The 13,353-nt window shown below is 36.2% G+C and overlaps 1 protein-coding gene across 1 annotated transcript in view; it reads right to left on the bottom strand.

Annotated features, from left to right (window-relative positions):
- Positions 1-13,353, bottom strand: part of abca2 (ATP-binding cassette, sub-family A (ABC1), member 2) — a 53,338-nt gene that overhangs the window by 9,201 nt on the left and 30,784 nt on the right. Inside the window, exons 26-42 of the mRNA XM_073840075.1 lie at positions 13,064-13,345; positions 10,952-11,164; positions 10,013-10,115; positions 9,577-9,902; positions 7,886-8,099; positions 7,282-7,387; positions 7,080-7,191; positions 5,871-5,931; positions 5,608-5,782; positions 5,400-5,515; positions 4,614-4,761; positions 2,421-2,544; positions 2,190-2,322; positions 1,986-2,106; positions 1,703-1,881; positions 470-611; positions 146-280 (exon numbers count right to left, since the gene is read on the bottom strand). Coding sequence (XP_073696176.1) covers positions 146-280; positions 470-611; positions 1,703-1,881; positions 1,986-2,106; positions 2,190-2,322; positions 2,421-2,544; positions 4,614-4,761; positions 5,400-5,515; positions 5,608-5,782; positions 5,871-5,931; positions 7,080-7,191; positions 7,282-7,387; positions 7,886-8,099; positions 9,577-9,902; positions 10,013-10,115; positions 10,952-11,164; positions 13,064-13,345 — 2,690 coding nt within the window. The remainder of the gene's footprint in view (positions 1-145; positions 281-469; positions 612-1,702; positions 1,882-1,985; positions 2,107-2,189; positions 2,323-2,420; positions 2,545-4,613; positions 4,762-5,399; positions 5,516-5,607; positions 5,783-5,870; positions 5,932-7,079; positions 7,192-7,281; positions 7,388-7,885; positions 8,100-9,576; positions 9,903-10,012; positions 10,116-10,951; positions 11,165-13,063; positions 13,346-13,353) is intronic.

Below are 13,353 nucleotides of genomic sequence, written 5' to 3'. Positions count from 1 at the left end.
TGTCCTTACCAGTAGAGTTTATCTTATTTTAAAGATGTTTTGACAATTATTACTGGAAAACAAAATCAATTACTTGAAAAGGTTTCATTAACAAGTTTATTCAGATGGTATATCTTCAATAAAAAGAGTAGAAGGCAGATCTAACCAGAAAGATAAGTGAGGGGTATCCAATCAGAGCAATAGCTGTGGAGAGTTTGCGTTTGTTGCCTCCACTGTAGGTGCCAGCAGGTTTGTCAGCATACTTGGACAACTCCAACTTCTCCAGAGCCCACTGAACCACCTTCAGGACACAATGAGAGAGTGAGATATAAAAAGGTAAAATTCTATTTTTAACTGTAAGAACAATGAATTTCAAACCACAGTTGGCAATTACAGATTGCTAAGTGCTCTTGCACTTTTTCAAACTGATTTCAAGGAGCACTTATCCACACTTGACTGTCACAAGTGCATGGTGTCACTTTGTGCTCACCCGCTCCTCATCTTTCCAGGGGATGCCGCGGAGGCGTGTGTACAGCTCCAGATGTTCTCGAGCAGTCAGGTCATCAAATAAAGCGTCAAACTGAGGGCAGTAACCGATGCTCTGCTGCACGTGTAAAAGCTCCCTCAAGATACTGCAGGATAATGAGAGACTTATATTAAGCCATTTATATAAGTAGCATATATGCAAAATAAAGAATGAAAAGGAAACATAAAGCAGCTTTAAATTAGCAACACAGAAAAATATGTGACCCTGGACCACGAAACTAGTCTTAAGTAGCACAGGTATATTTGTAGCTAAAGCCAAAAATACATTGTATGTGTCAAAATTATCATTTTTTGGGCATGAAGTAAATATCATGTTCCATGAAGATATTTTGTAAATTTCCTCCATAAATATATCAAAACTTAATTTTTGATTAGTAATATGCATTGCTAAGAGCTTCATTTGGACAACTTTAAAGGCAATTTCCTCTATATTTTTTTTTTTACCCTCAGATTCCTGATTTTCAAATAGTTGTATCTCTGCCAAATATTGTATTCTAACAAACCATACATCAATGGAAAGCTTATTTATTTATCACATAAGACAACAAGATTTGTCTGAATTATGTTTATTTTTCTTAATTCTTGGCAGAAAAATTCTTTTTAATAGATTAATAGATTAAATGTCCTAAAGACATTTTCTAAATGTCTATTTATTGTCTGACAAGAAACATCCTAGAGAAGCACTGCAAATGAGCTAACACTCTAAAAAAATATGTCTTCCACATGTAAACAGCACATCAAATAGACATCTCTAAGATGTAGGCTATATAAAGTTACAATTCTGACTGTTCACAGAATTGTGTGACATAAACTCACAATTGAGAGAAGAAAAGTCAGAATTGTTTTTCTTGCAATTCTGAGTTTTTCTCGCAATTGCGAGTTTATATTTTGCAATTCTGACTTTTCTCAGAATATTATATCTCACAATTGTTACTTCATAACACGATTTTTTGAGTTTATATCTCACAATTGAGAAAAAAAAATTCGAGGTTTTTTTGAGTATCATGCAATTGCTAGAAAGAGTCAGAATTGTGAAATAAAAAAATAAAAATAAAATTTTTATTCATAGTGGAACCGGGATCCTATAGGTTTATGCTTAAAGTGTAAGAAAAAAAAATTAAGATATGATGATGAAGAGAAATCTGTTAACACTTGAAAGGTGGTCTGAATGTAGCACCTGTGTCCCTGAATAAAGGCCTCTCCCCCTGTTGTGCTCTCATCTCCTGTTAACATTTTAAAGGTGGTGGTCTTTCCTGCCCCATTCACTCCCAGCAGTCCGAAGCATTCGCCAGGACGGACACCCAAACACAAACGGTCCACCGCCAGGATCCGGCCCATCTTGCGAGACTTGTACACCTGCGAGGAAACACAGGCTCTGAGGAACTTTTGAGGACAGAATGATGGGTTCAAATAGAAATAGACAGGGTTAAGGGAAAGTTTTATAATGTCAAGTGTCTGACCTTGGTTAGGTTGTCGATCTTCAGCATGTCATTGTCAGCATCTCCCCTCAGCACTCTGCGTCTCTCACAGGCCACATCAACATCATCGTCCTCAACTGGCTGACTGTTGACAGGCACTCTCCTTCAATGAAATGAAAACGGTGACCTTTAGAACATTTTCATTTTAAGCTGTCGCACACATACTGTATACTAAATCACACTCACTGGGCTTTCCTGAGGAAGTTGTACTGGCAAAGAATTGTAATGAGAAAGCCAACGAAACCCTCAATGGTCATTGCTACCAGTCCCCGTGTCACAATGTCCCATTCAAATGGAGACTTCACCTTATCAAACTGGCCTGCAGGAAAGAGAAGGGAAAAGAAGGCATTTAACTATCTGAAAAGAGCAAAGAACAGTCCTCAACAGTGCTCTGAGATGGAGAACGCATAAACATACCTATCTTGGCGTAATACTCATTGATATACTCATTGTAAGCCATCTCCATCAATCCATGACCCAGGTTATAGTTGGGAAAGATGAGAAAACAGGACTTCAGATAGCTGTTTACCAACTTCAGATCCTGTGAGGTAAAAAAAAAAAATCGTACATTACTAATAAAATGTTACTGTTATATGATTTTAATAACTGGATATGTAGGACCCTATGATTTCCGCAAATCGCAGAGTCAGTACACTTAAATCAAAACGTGAAATGGACTGTAAATATTAAAGGGTTGTGAACGCGCTCAGGACAGTTGGACATTGCGGTAGATCAGAGGAAGAAAATAATAAAAATACTGTTCAGTTTCTTGCACAGATGGATTGTTTTGTGTGTTAAGACCTCAATGTATCGTCGAGCCGCAAGGTTTAATTTGGTTTTGTCTGTGTATGTCTCTTTAACTCTCAAAGCCGTGGGTCCCATTGACTGCCATTATATGACTAACAGACTGCAACGGTTTGAGTTAAAAATTTTTTGTTTGTGTTCTACTGAAGAAACAAAGTCACCTACATCTTAGAAGCCCTTGGGGTAAGCAGATAAACTTCAAATTTTCATTTTTGGGTGAACTTTCCCTTTCCCTTTCCCTACAAAAGGTACTATTTAAATATGAATTCAATCGCACGTGACAGTGTTTTCAGCTTTTGCCGCCTCAGTATATGAATATATGAACACATGAACACAAGAAATCTCTACAACTGTTCTTAGAGTCACTTCATGAGCATTTTCCTTTTTTTAAATCACCCTATCATATACAAACAGAAACTTAAAGGGGCTATATGCAATTTTCTGAAATTTAAACTCGCGACTGACACCTGTGGCCAAAAAACGGAACTGCTCTTCCTTTCTGCTCGCTCTCGCAGCGCGCGCTCGTACGTGCAAACTTCACAAGTCATCCGCTGCAAAGAAGTCAACATTATGTTTACAGAGGTAAGAACAGACAAATACATATATTGTTTGAGAAACTAAGTTTGTTTGCAATAATAGGCTAATTGCTGACTAGCGGTGGTGGCGGAGTGATCTGAAACGTTTAACATGAACGCGCTTGACGTCACATCCGCAGACAGCGCGCGAAAAATCCGACCCGACAGAAAATAGGAAAAATAGGATACAGGCTTATAGGTGCACCCAGTGTGAGTTGGCAAGGTGTCAGTATGCTCATCAGGAGATGTTTGAGTCATAAATGGTCAAATAAAAAGGCTATTTATTTTTGGGAAAAAGTTGCATATAGCCCCTTTAAAGGTCTTCACAGCAAACCATCAAATAAAAGTTTGGTTTAAATTGAAGAAACTGTGACAGGAATACACTACCAGTCAAAAGTTTTTGCACAGTAAGATTTTAAATGTTTTTAAAAATTCAGGTTTGAAATCACAGGAATAAATTACATTTTAAAATATATTTAAATAGAAAACAGTTATTTTGAATAGTACAAATATTTCGAAATGTTATAGTTTTTGCTGTACTTTAGATCAAATAAATGCTGGCTTGTTGAGCAGAAGAGACTTCTTTAAAAAACATTAAAAATCCTACTGTTCAAAAACTTTTGACTGGTAGTGTATTACTTAATGTAATGATAGTACTAGTAATAACGATAAAATTATTATTAAAACATTTTTATTTTATTTTTTAAATGTTTTCACCATTTTATAAAGAAATAAAATCAAATAATAAGAGATGTTTTTGATTATTAAAATGGAATGAAAACGTTAAAATAGAATCCAGAAAATTAAGAATTCAAAATAAAAGTGCAATTCAAATATTTTGGTTAAACTTTTAATAAAATGCTGTTAAATTGTGTAAGCTTCATGATTTTGATTAATGCATTTAAACTGTTTTTGATTAAATATATTTTTTCAATCTTTGAAACTGAGTCTCTAAAATTTAAAATCGAATCCAGACAAATTAAAATGGAAAAAAATTACATTTGGAAAAATGGGGGGGGGGGGGGATCATCACAGAATTTGGGAAAAAAATAAAATAGGGCCCTAGATATGGTCAAAAAGGTCACAAACACTGAGGTGGAATTTGAGATACAGACATAAAAAAATATTTCTTTAATAGAGCATGACATCAAAATAATTTTGTCACACAGTTTATACACAATTTAAACACATGCCATGCCATCAGTGATGAAAATTTCTCTGTTTGACCTACCTTGTCACGCTCGAACAGCTGTAGGAGGAAAGTGGCCACTGTGGCTGTGATGCCAATGAAGAGATTGATGACTATGAGGAAAACATAAGCTGTGCTGGGCACCTCAAACCAGAAAGAGGCTGGATACATAATGGGAGTTATAGACCAGCTAGAAAGAGAGAGCAAATTGTCACATTTTATGTGGCATTTTAAAGCTTGAATAAGTAAGGGATAATGTACAGGCAGCCGGTAGTTATCCCAGAAATAAGCCCCGACAGTGTGATCAGGACTGTATCACACTGAAGGGGCTTATTTCGCGATAACTACAGGCTGCCTGTACATTATCCCGCTTATTACACGGCTACTTGCCACATAAGGAAAAAAACTGGACATGAATATGAATTTGAAACCTTTTATTGGCATATTTGTTTTAAATTAACATTTTTATCCTTCCGCGAAACGATATAGTACCACGTGACTGACATTCAAACTATGTACTTTAGTAAGACAATTTAAATAGATTAATGTCGAAATTTTCCATTGTTAATTGTGGTTGTCCAGTGTTTGTCACAAGATGGCGCCAAACGGTAATCTTTGTTGGCACGGAGGGATTTTAAACATACAAGTAGTACCGGCTATGCGTTATTACTTTGGAGCGGTGATTATTTGAAAAGAACGAACCTGTCTCAACTGACCAATCAGAATCAAGCATTCCAAAGAGCCGTGTAATAAAACTGTATAAAAATGTATTTATTGTCACTCCACATCTGATTGAGTCTTCAGAAACAGAAAACAGAAAGAGCTTACCCATAAAGGAGGAAGAGAGATAGCACTGCTGGGAAATTTGTAGGTGACGTGTACGCAGGAAGGTCAAACACAAACAGAATTAGGACACAGCACGTTGCTGGAACCAGGTAGTTCAGCTAGCCAAGAAAGGACAAAAGAAATCTGTGTGTAAACAAATTTAGCCCTTAGGACTGACACCAAATCTCACATAGTCTCTCGTTTATCCTACCATGTCCCATATGTAGTTTGCAAGCCAGTAAGTGACAGGGTCACATCCGCTGACAAACTGCAGGTGTTTGGCTTTAGTAGATTTTTCTGCTACCAGGAAGACCACAAAGCTTGCTGGCACAAAGGACATGGCTACAATGATGAAGATGGCAATAACCACATCAGTGCCCTGGAGCCTAGAATGACATAAAGAACAGATATGCAGTCAGAAATAAGCAGTGTTTGAGGGTTAAAACAGGAAGATGAGAGGAGAGTATGCCTTACAGATAATCCAAAGAAAGACTGGCACTGGTTCTGTTCATGGGATGATTGGTCACTGTGATGCCTGTGAACGGGAACATATACATTTGCAGCACAACTAAATCTTTATGACAATAAGACATGCACAATTACAGGTGAGGTCAAAAGTTTACATCCCCCTTTCAGAATTTGCAAAATGGTAATTATTTTACCTCATCATACAAAATGCATGTTATTGTTTATTTAGTACTGACCTGAATAAGATATTTCACATAAAAGATGTTTACATATAGTCCACAAGAGAAAACAATAGCTGAATTTATAAAAATGACCCCGTTCAACAGTTTACATCCCCTCGATTCTTAATACTGCGTTCTTACCTGAATGATCCACAGCTGTGTGTTGTTGTTTTTTTAGTAATAGTTGTTCATGAATCCCTTGTTTGTCCTGAACAGTTAAGCTGCCTGCTGTTCTACATAGAAATCCTTCAGGTCCCACAAATACTTTGGTTTTCTAGCATTTTTGTGTATTTGAACCCTTTCCAACAATGACTGTACGATTTTGAGATCCATCCTTTCAGACTGAAGACAACTGAGTGACTCATATGCAACTATTACAGAATGTTCAAATGCTCACTGATGCACCAGAATGAGAAAAATATGCATTAAGAGTCCGGGGTTGAAAAAGTTTGAACAGAGTGGAGATTTTTCCTTTTTTTTTTTCATATTTCTTCATTTAGTACTGCTCTTCGGAGGCTACAGATACTTACATGTTTACCAGAAGACAACAGAAGTTGTATTTACCCTGATCTTTAAATTCAAAAAGTTTTCAAACACACAAAAATGTTGGAAAATCAAAGATTTTGTGGGACTGGAAGGATTTTTTTGAAGAACAGGAGGCAGTTTAACTGTTCAGGACAAACAAGGGACAAAACAAAACAAAACAAAAACAAAAACAAAAACACAGCTGTGGATCATTCAGGTAACAACACAGTATTAAGAGGATATAACCTTTTGAATTGGGTAATTTGAATAAATTCAACTATTATTTTCTCTTGTGGACTATATGTAAACATCCTTTATGTGAAATCATATTCAGGTCAGTACTAAATAAACAATAACATGCATTTTGTATGATTCTTCTCATTTTGGTAAAATAATGACCATTGTGCAGATTCTGAAAGGGGGGTGAATACATTTTTTTCTGTTTCATTTCTATATAATTCAGACTCACCGTATGCAGCAGGGTTTCCTTTACTACTGGGCAGATTGGCTCTGAGGATAGCATTGTTTAGGACATTTAGGTAAGTGGGCATACTATGATACCCTTTGTTATTGTAAAGCACCTGTAGAGAAAGACAAAAACACTCAACTTAGAATGAAATATTAGCTCAAAAAATGTACCCGCTATAAATAGTAAGGATGTTCTGACTTGCCTGTGAGGATCGCCTCACTGCTATTTTGCGCACCATAGGTGGAGTTTTTCTCCCAAAGGATGCTGGGACAGATTTCTGAATGTTTCCTACAGTAAAGCCTCCATATCTACAGGATGAAAAAAGAAAGAGATGAGAACTGAGAAACATGGATGAGAATTTAGCTTAAAGGATTAGTTCACTTCCAGAATAAAAATGCCCTGATAATTTATTCACCCCCATGTCATCCAAGATATTCATGTCTTTCTTCCTTCAGTTGAAAAGAAATTATGTTTTTTTGAGGAAAACATTCCAGGATTTTTTGAAGCTGCATTGAAACTGCAATTTGGACCTATGGATTTGTAATATGGAATATTGTTCCATATTACAAATTATTCAGTATTCAGCAACTTAGCCTGCTCCATCACTTTGCTGGCATTGCAAAGATGCTCATTAAAAAAAACTTTATTGGACCTGGCAGCAAACCCACAAATTCAGAGTAAGCGTTTCACATGCAGTACTTTTTATATGAAAGGCATAGTAGCAAAAAACAGCCGTCAAATCAATTAGTAAATCAAATGAATTCATTAAAATATGATATCTCTTTGACATCCTTTCAGAAGATTACCTGTGTAATCTGAGACGATCAGAGGTGTACAGGAGATATTCGGACACATTGCGACCTGTTATGTCCACCAAGATGTCTCCGGTTACTACTTTCATAAGGGGCGGTCGGCCCCCGACTCCACTGGGGCAGGAGAAGCCAGTGCCCTGCATGGAGCAGATACAGCGTACCGGCTCCCGGATGGTCAAGGGCAGCGTGGGGGGAGACGTTGCCATCTCTGTGGAAGCACAGCAGAGTTATCAAGTGGAAGAATCCATATTACACAGCTTCATGGAAAAAGACAGAGTCGGCACATAAGATATTTTAGAATAATCTACATTATGCAAGGAAAATGCATTTTTCACTTTTAGCAATAGTCAGCAGGTGTGCAGCACAGGAGTTATTTTCAGTCTTTCCTAATATCAACTCCAGAGGTGCTTAACTTTTAGTATCAATCACTATTTTTCATTCTTTTATATCTATCAGCCGCCCATCAGTATTAATTTTTACACAGTCATAGTTAATGTCATATTCAATTTTAAGTCCAGATATTTTTAGTCCAGAAAAATTAATGTATTTGATAAAAAAAAATCGCTAAATTAACCCAAATATTCAACCATTTTTATTGCATATCTTATATATATATTTTTAGTCAATACTTTTTCTTCCACAAGGATGTATTAAATGATAAAAACATGACATAAAAAAACAACTCTTTTAAATCAGTATTCCCACAAACGACTTTCACTGACTAAAAAGCTAAATTTCCATGACCTATAATGAACAGATTCATCCATTTGCAAGCTTTATTTACTTGTTCACAGACATTTTTAGTACAAAACACACATATACACTACTTTTTTTTTTTTTTCTCTTTTAAATGCACTTTGATATTTTTTTGTACTATTTCTACAGAAATTAATTTAGTTTTTTTATGCTTTTATAATCATAACCTAACCATAACACTAGGCAAAACACATGAAACAATGTTATAAAACAAAATATGCTATAGAAAAATTACATTTTGATAAATGGAAACAAAAAATGTAAAGCAGCAAACAAAAATCCCTGATATTCCATGACTTGGACAAAATAAATGTCTGGAATAGACCTTTTAAAATTCTATGACCTGTCGGAACCTAGTTCAATTCATAAAAAATCCTTAAGAAATAGAAATATCATGATTCCCCCAAAAAAACAGTAGAACTGTTCTCAACATTTATAACAATAAGAAATATTTCTTCAAAACTAAATCAGCTTATAAGAATGATTTCTGAAGAATCATGTGACACTGAAGACTTGAGTAATGGCTGCTGAAAATTAATCTTTGCCAAAGGAATAAATTACATTTAAAAATGTATATAAAAAAAAAAAAACATTTAAACTTTAATATTTATGTAGATAGTACATACATACTGCTGCACTTTAACTTTGAATTTACAACTTAAAATTACTCTTTATTTTAATACATTTTAAAATTTCACATCACTGCTGTTTTTTTCCCCCAGCATTCTTTGAGTAGAAAATTCAAAAGAACACATTTATTTAAAAGAGAAATCTTTTGCAGCACTAAATGTTTTTCTGTCATTTTTTTATCAATTTAACGCATCCTTGTGGACCAAAAATGTAATAATCTGACAATGTGCTGAGCTTTGATTAAAACAACAACAACAACAGAACATAATTTTCCACCATATACCAGTTTGTAAACTGACCTCGGACAGTAGTGGGAGGAGCGGCAGTGTAGTTCCAAAGGCCATCTTCAAAATGCGCATCTGGGTCATCTGAGGGGGCAGGAGAGGGTGGCGGGGGCACAAAATTTGATAAAGGCACACCCTGTGTGAAGGAATCCAGGCACATAGAGTCAAAATAGCGGGCTGCCAAGGTTTTGGAGTTATTGGCATATGGATTCAGGGTTTGGGCCAGTTGGTCCAGAGTGCTGTTGAAAGGAGTTTTCAGTACACACGTTGCACCAACTCCAGAGGGTAGACGCAGAGTGTTAACAATCGTCTGTGGATTGGCATCTGGAGAAAGTTTACTCCTGAAGGAAAAAAGTTTAATAGGGATTGAAATGTCTGTGCAAATTATAATGCAAAGAAGTCTGTAGATATTTAAAGTGTTATTTTGCTGTACAATGACCTTGTGGCTGACCTGTACTGAAGCCTGTCTTCATTGGCATAAGGAATGAAGTTTCCACGAGGCTGTGTGTAATTGTGATACTGAGATGGAGACAGAATCAGGGGAGGAAGGTCACCTACAGAATCAGAGAGAGACCATGAGAACAGTCTTCACTTAGGTCTAATTAAGATCTGCATCATATTTGTGCCAAATATACACTGCTCTGATTAAATTATATAATCTCCATAATTATATTTATAACAAGATATCGCCCCCTAAATTAGTTTAATTGAGCGCTAGTGATTCTTTGTTAATTGCTACTATTTGGAAATCATCTAATTCACTGAACTAATAAATTATATTTAATCTAATTTATAATTACCATTCAAAATGTATATAGTATACACTACTGTTTAAAGGTTTGGGGTCAATTATATTTATTAAACATGTTTTTTGTGGTCACCTAGGCTGCATTTACTAGATAAAAACAGTAAAAAACAGTTATACTGTGAAATATTATTACATTTTTTAATAATATGAAATTTGCATTATTATTAACTGTTTTTCTTTTCTAATATATTTTAAAATAATTTTTAAAATGTGATTTATTTCTGTGAAGGCAAAGCTGAATTTTCAGCAGCCATTATTCCAGTTTTCAGTGGCATATGATCCTTCAGAAATCATTCTAATATGCTGAGATGGTGCTCAAGAAACATGTCTTTCCTGACATTTTTCGCACATTTCTGATTCAAATTTACTGACCCTAACATTTTAAACATTTGTATATATAACATATGTATCGACAAAAATATGCCGATATATATACACCTCTTATTATATTTACCATTATATCTTGATATTAAATTATTTATGCTGTGAGATAATATTTTGGTCACCTACCCACCCCTACATTCTCTATAAAAGCAGAAAATACAAACAATCATGATTCAAGGTGCTCTGTGGCCTCCTTACCAATCTCAGGCACAGAGAGAGCTACAGTCATTGCCACACAGACGAAGAAAGCAGGTAGCAGGATCTGTGAGAAAATGCCCTTGGTGTTCCTCTTGGCGCAGTGAAACCTTTTCACTATCAGCCCATGAAACTGCCGGAGTTTCAGCCACCAGCCCTCAAGCTTAAAGCTGCCCTGGCCCTCCTGTATGGTCAGCTCCGGAGAGGACTCTTCATCTGGAGCACAGAGGGTATATAGTACACTGAGCGTTAGGTAAGAACCTTATCTTTCTCTGTTACCTACAGGCTCTTCAGAGATGCATTTGTCTCAGAAAGACATCCACTTTATGTCCAGAGGCGGCAAACAGCACTAGACACAATGTTCTTTCCAAAAGCCTTGAAGATATAACTTCAAAAAGAACTGGTTCCTAGTGAGTTTCTTCGCAGTGGTTCAACCTTAATTTTATGAAGCTATGAGAATACTTTTTGTGTGCAAAGAAAAGAAAAATAACTTTATTTAACAATTTCTTCTCTTCAGTGTCAGTCTTTCACATGCGTTCACCACAATGCAGTGTTAATTTTGACAGCAAATTTTGATTTAGTCTTAGTCATAGTCTTTTGACTAAATTTGCCATTTAGTTTTAGTCATCTGAATTGTTTTAGTCTAGTTTTAGTTGACTAAATATCATACGATTTTAGTCGACTAAACCTACAGTAGATTTAGTCAGCTAAAATCTAATGGGTTTATTTACATTGTAAAGCATTTATGAAGCAGTTCTCTAAAATGACCAAACTCATTGTATAGGTTTTATATTAAGGTTTTATCATGACATCATGCTGTGACACACAACATGCCTTTTTATTAAAATGAAATTAAACGCACTTCCCATAAAGAAACAAAAACATGGTCTTCTTTTCAATTAAATACCAATGGTTACATAGACTTTATACACATAAATTTTGATTCATCTTAATTAGGGCTACTGAAGTGATTCAGTCAAGAGCAGTGAGTAATTTTCTCTCTTTCTTTTGTTGATTGATTAACATCAATGCAACAGACAAAGCAACCAATTTAGGCTGCTGTCCTTTTAAAATCGAATGTACTGATACATGTCTGATATTCTCCCAACTGTTTACGTTCACCTTAGACGTGAACGAGTGTGTTTAGGTAAATACTCCTCAAAATTGACATTTCAACATCATTTTGTGTTTATTTCTCCATTTATAAGACTCGAAAGAGTACTTCGGTGCTGTGTCTGAGGCGCTGCTTCGGTGTGTGCGCTCAGAAAACCGGATCGAATTACATTTTCTTTTGCACCGTCAAATTCATCCTTATGTTTGCTCTTCTCTTACTCCCAGATATTGACATTTTTGAACGTTTTATGCGAGTCATGCAGCAAATGCTATCCTGTCGGATAGATCAATGTTACATAGGCTATGTTACAGTTCAAATGTATGCATCTAATCTCCTAACCACCCAGCTGATTTGTTGTGTATGTATCTCTTCCAATTGGTTCCTCCCTAAAATTTGTCTTGTTTTAATTTGTTGAAGAAAATGTCGATAGATTTTGTCAGTTTTTGTCATTCAAAATGAGCTTTTGTTTCGTTATAGTCTCGAAAATGATTTGTTACCAAAATTAACACTTCTTCCATGTCAGTCTTTGACGGGTGTTCACAAGAGTACCACAATGCTTGTTTGTGGTACTTCTGACGCAGGAGCCGGTGTTCTGAATTTAGATGTGCTGTGCCTTTTTTTACAGTCAGAGAAACGTACACAAATACATTGTAGTACTCTCGTGAACGCGCCTCGACTGACACAGAAGAGAAGAAATGGTTGCATGAAGTTGTTATTTTTGCTTTTTTTGCACACTTTGCACTATTCTCCTAGCTTCATAACATTATGGTTGAATCACTGATGCTACATGAACCATTTTAATGATGTCCTTTCTACCTTTCTGGGCCTTTTGAATGTGTCAGTTGCATTTCTGTCTATGCAGGGTCAGAAAGCTCTTGGATTTTATTAAAAAGATGAACAAACGGGTTTGGAATGACATGAGGGTGAGTAATAAATGACAGAATTTTCATTTTTGGGTGAACTATCTCTTTAATATCATAAAATCTCCATAATTTCCTCACCTCTGAGACTGGCCGAGTCATGGTCCTGGCCATTGTCAAATAATGGGCAGTAGTCTCCATAGAAGTCAGAATAAAGGCCCCCTTCATCCCCTCTCACTGAGCCCAGAGAAGAACCGGACTGTAGAGACGCTTGGCTTGGGCTCAGCCTGGAGCACATCATCAGGTTACTGAGCTCCACCTCCGGACGGATTACGGCTGCGGATGGTGCACCCTCACATTGTGGCCCTCCTAACAGATTAGAGGGCTTCCCGGCTGACGCTCCGCCAGGAGAGTCCTTCATATCTGACAGA

The sequence above is a fragment of the Garra rufa genome, chromosome 5 (assembly GCF_049309525.1).
Source record: "Garra rufa chromosome 5, GarRuf1.0, whole genome shotgun sequence".
Taxonomy (NCBI): Eukaryota; Metazoa; Chordata; class Actinopteri; order Cypriniformes; family Cyprinidae; genus Garra; species Garra rufa.
This window is presented reverse-complemented; position numbering and strand designations above follow the sequence as displayed.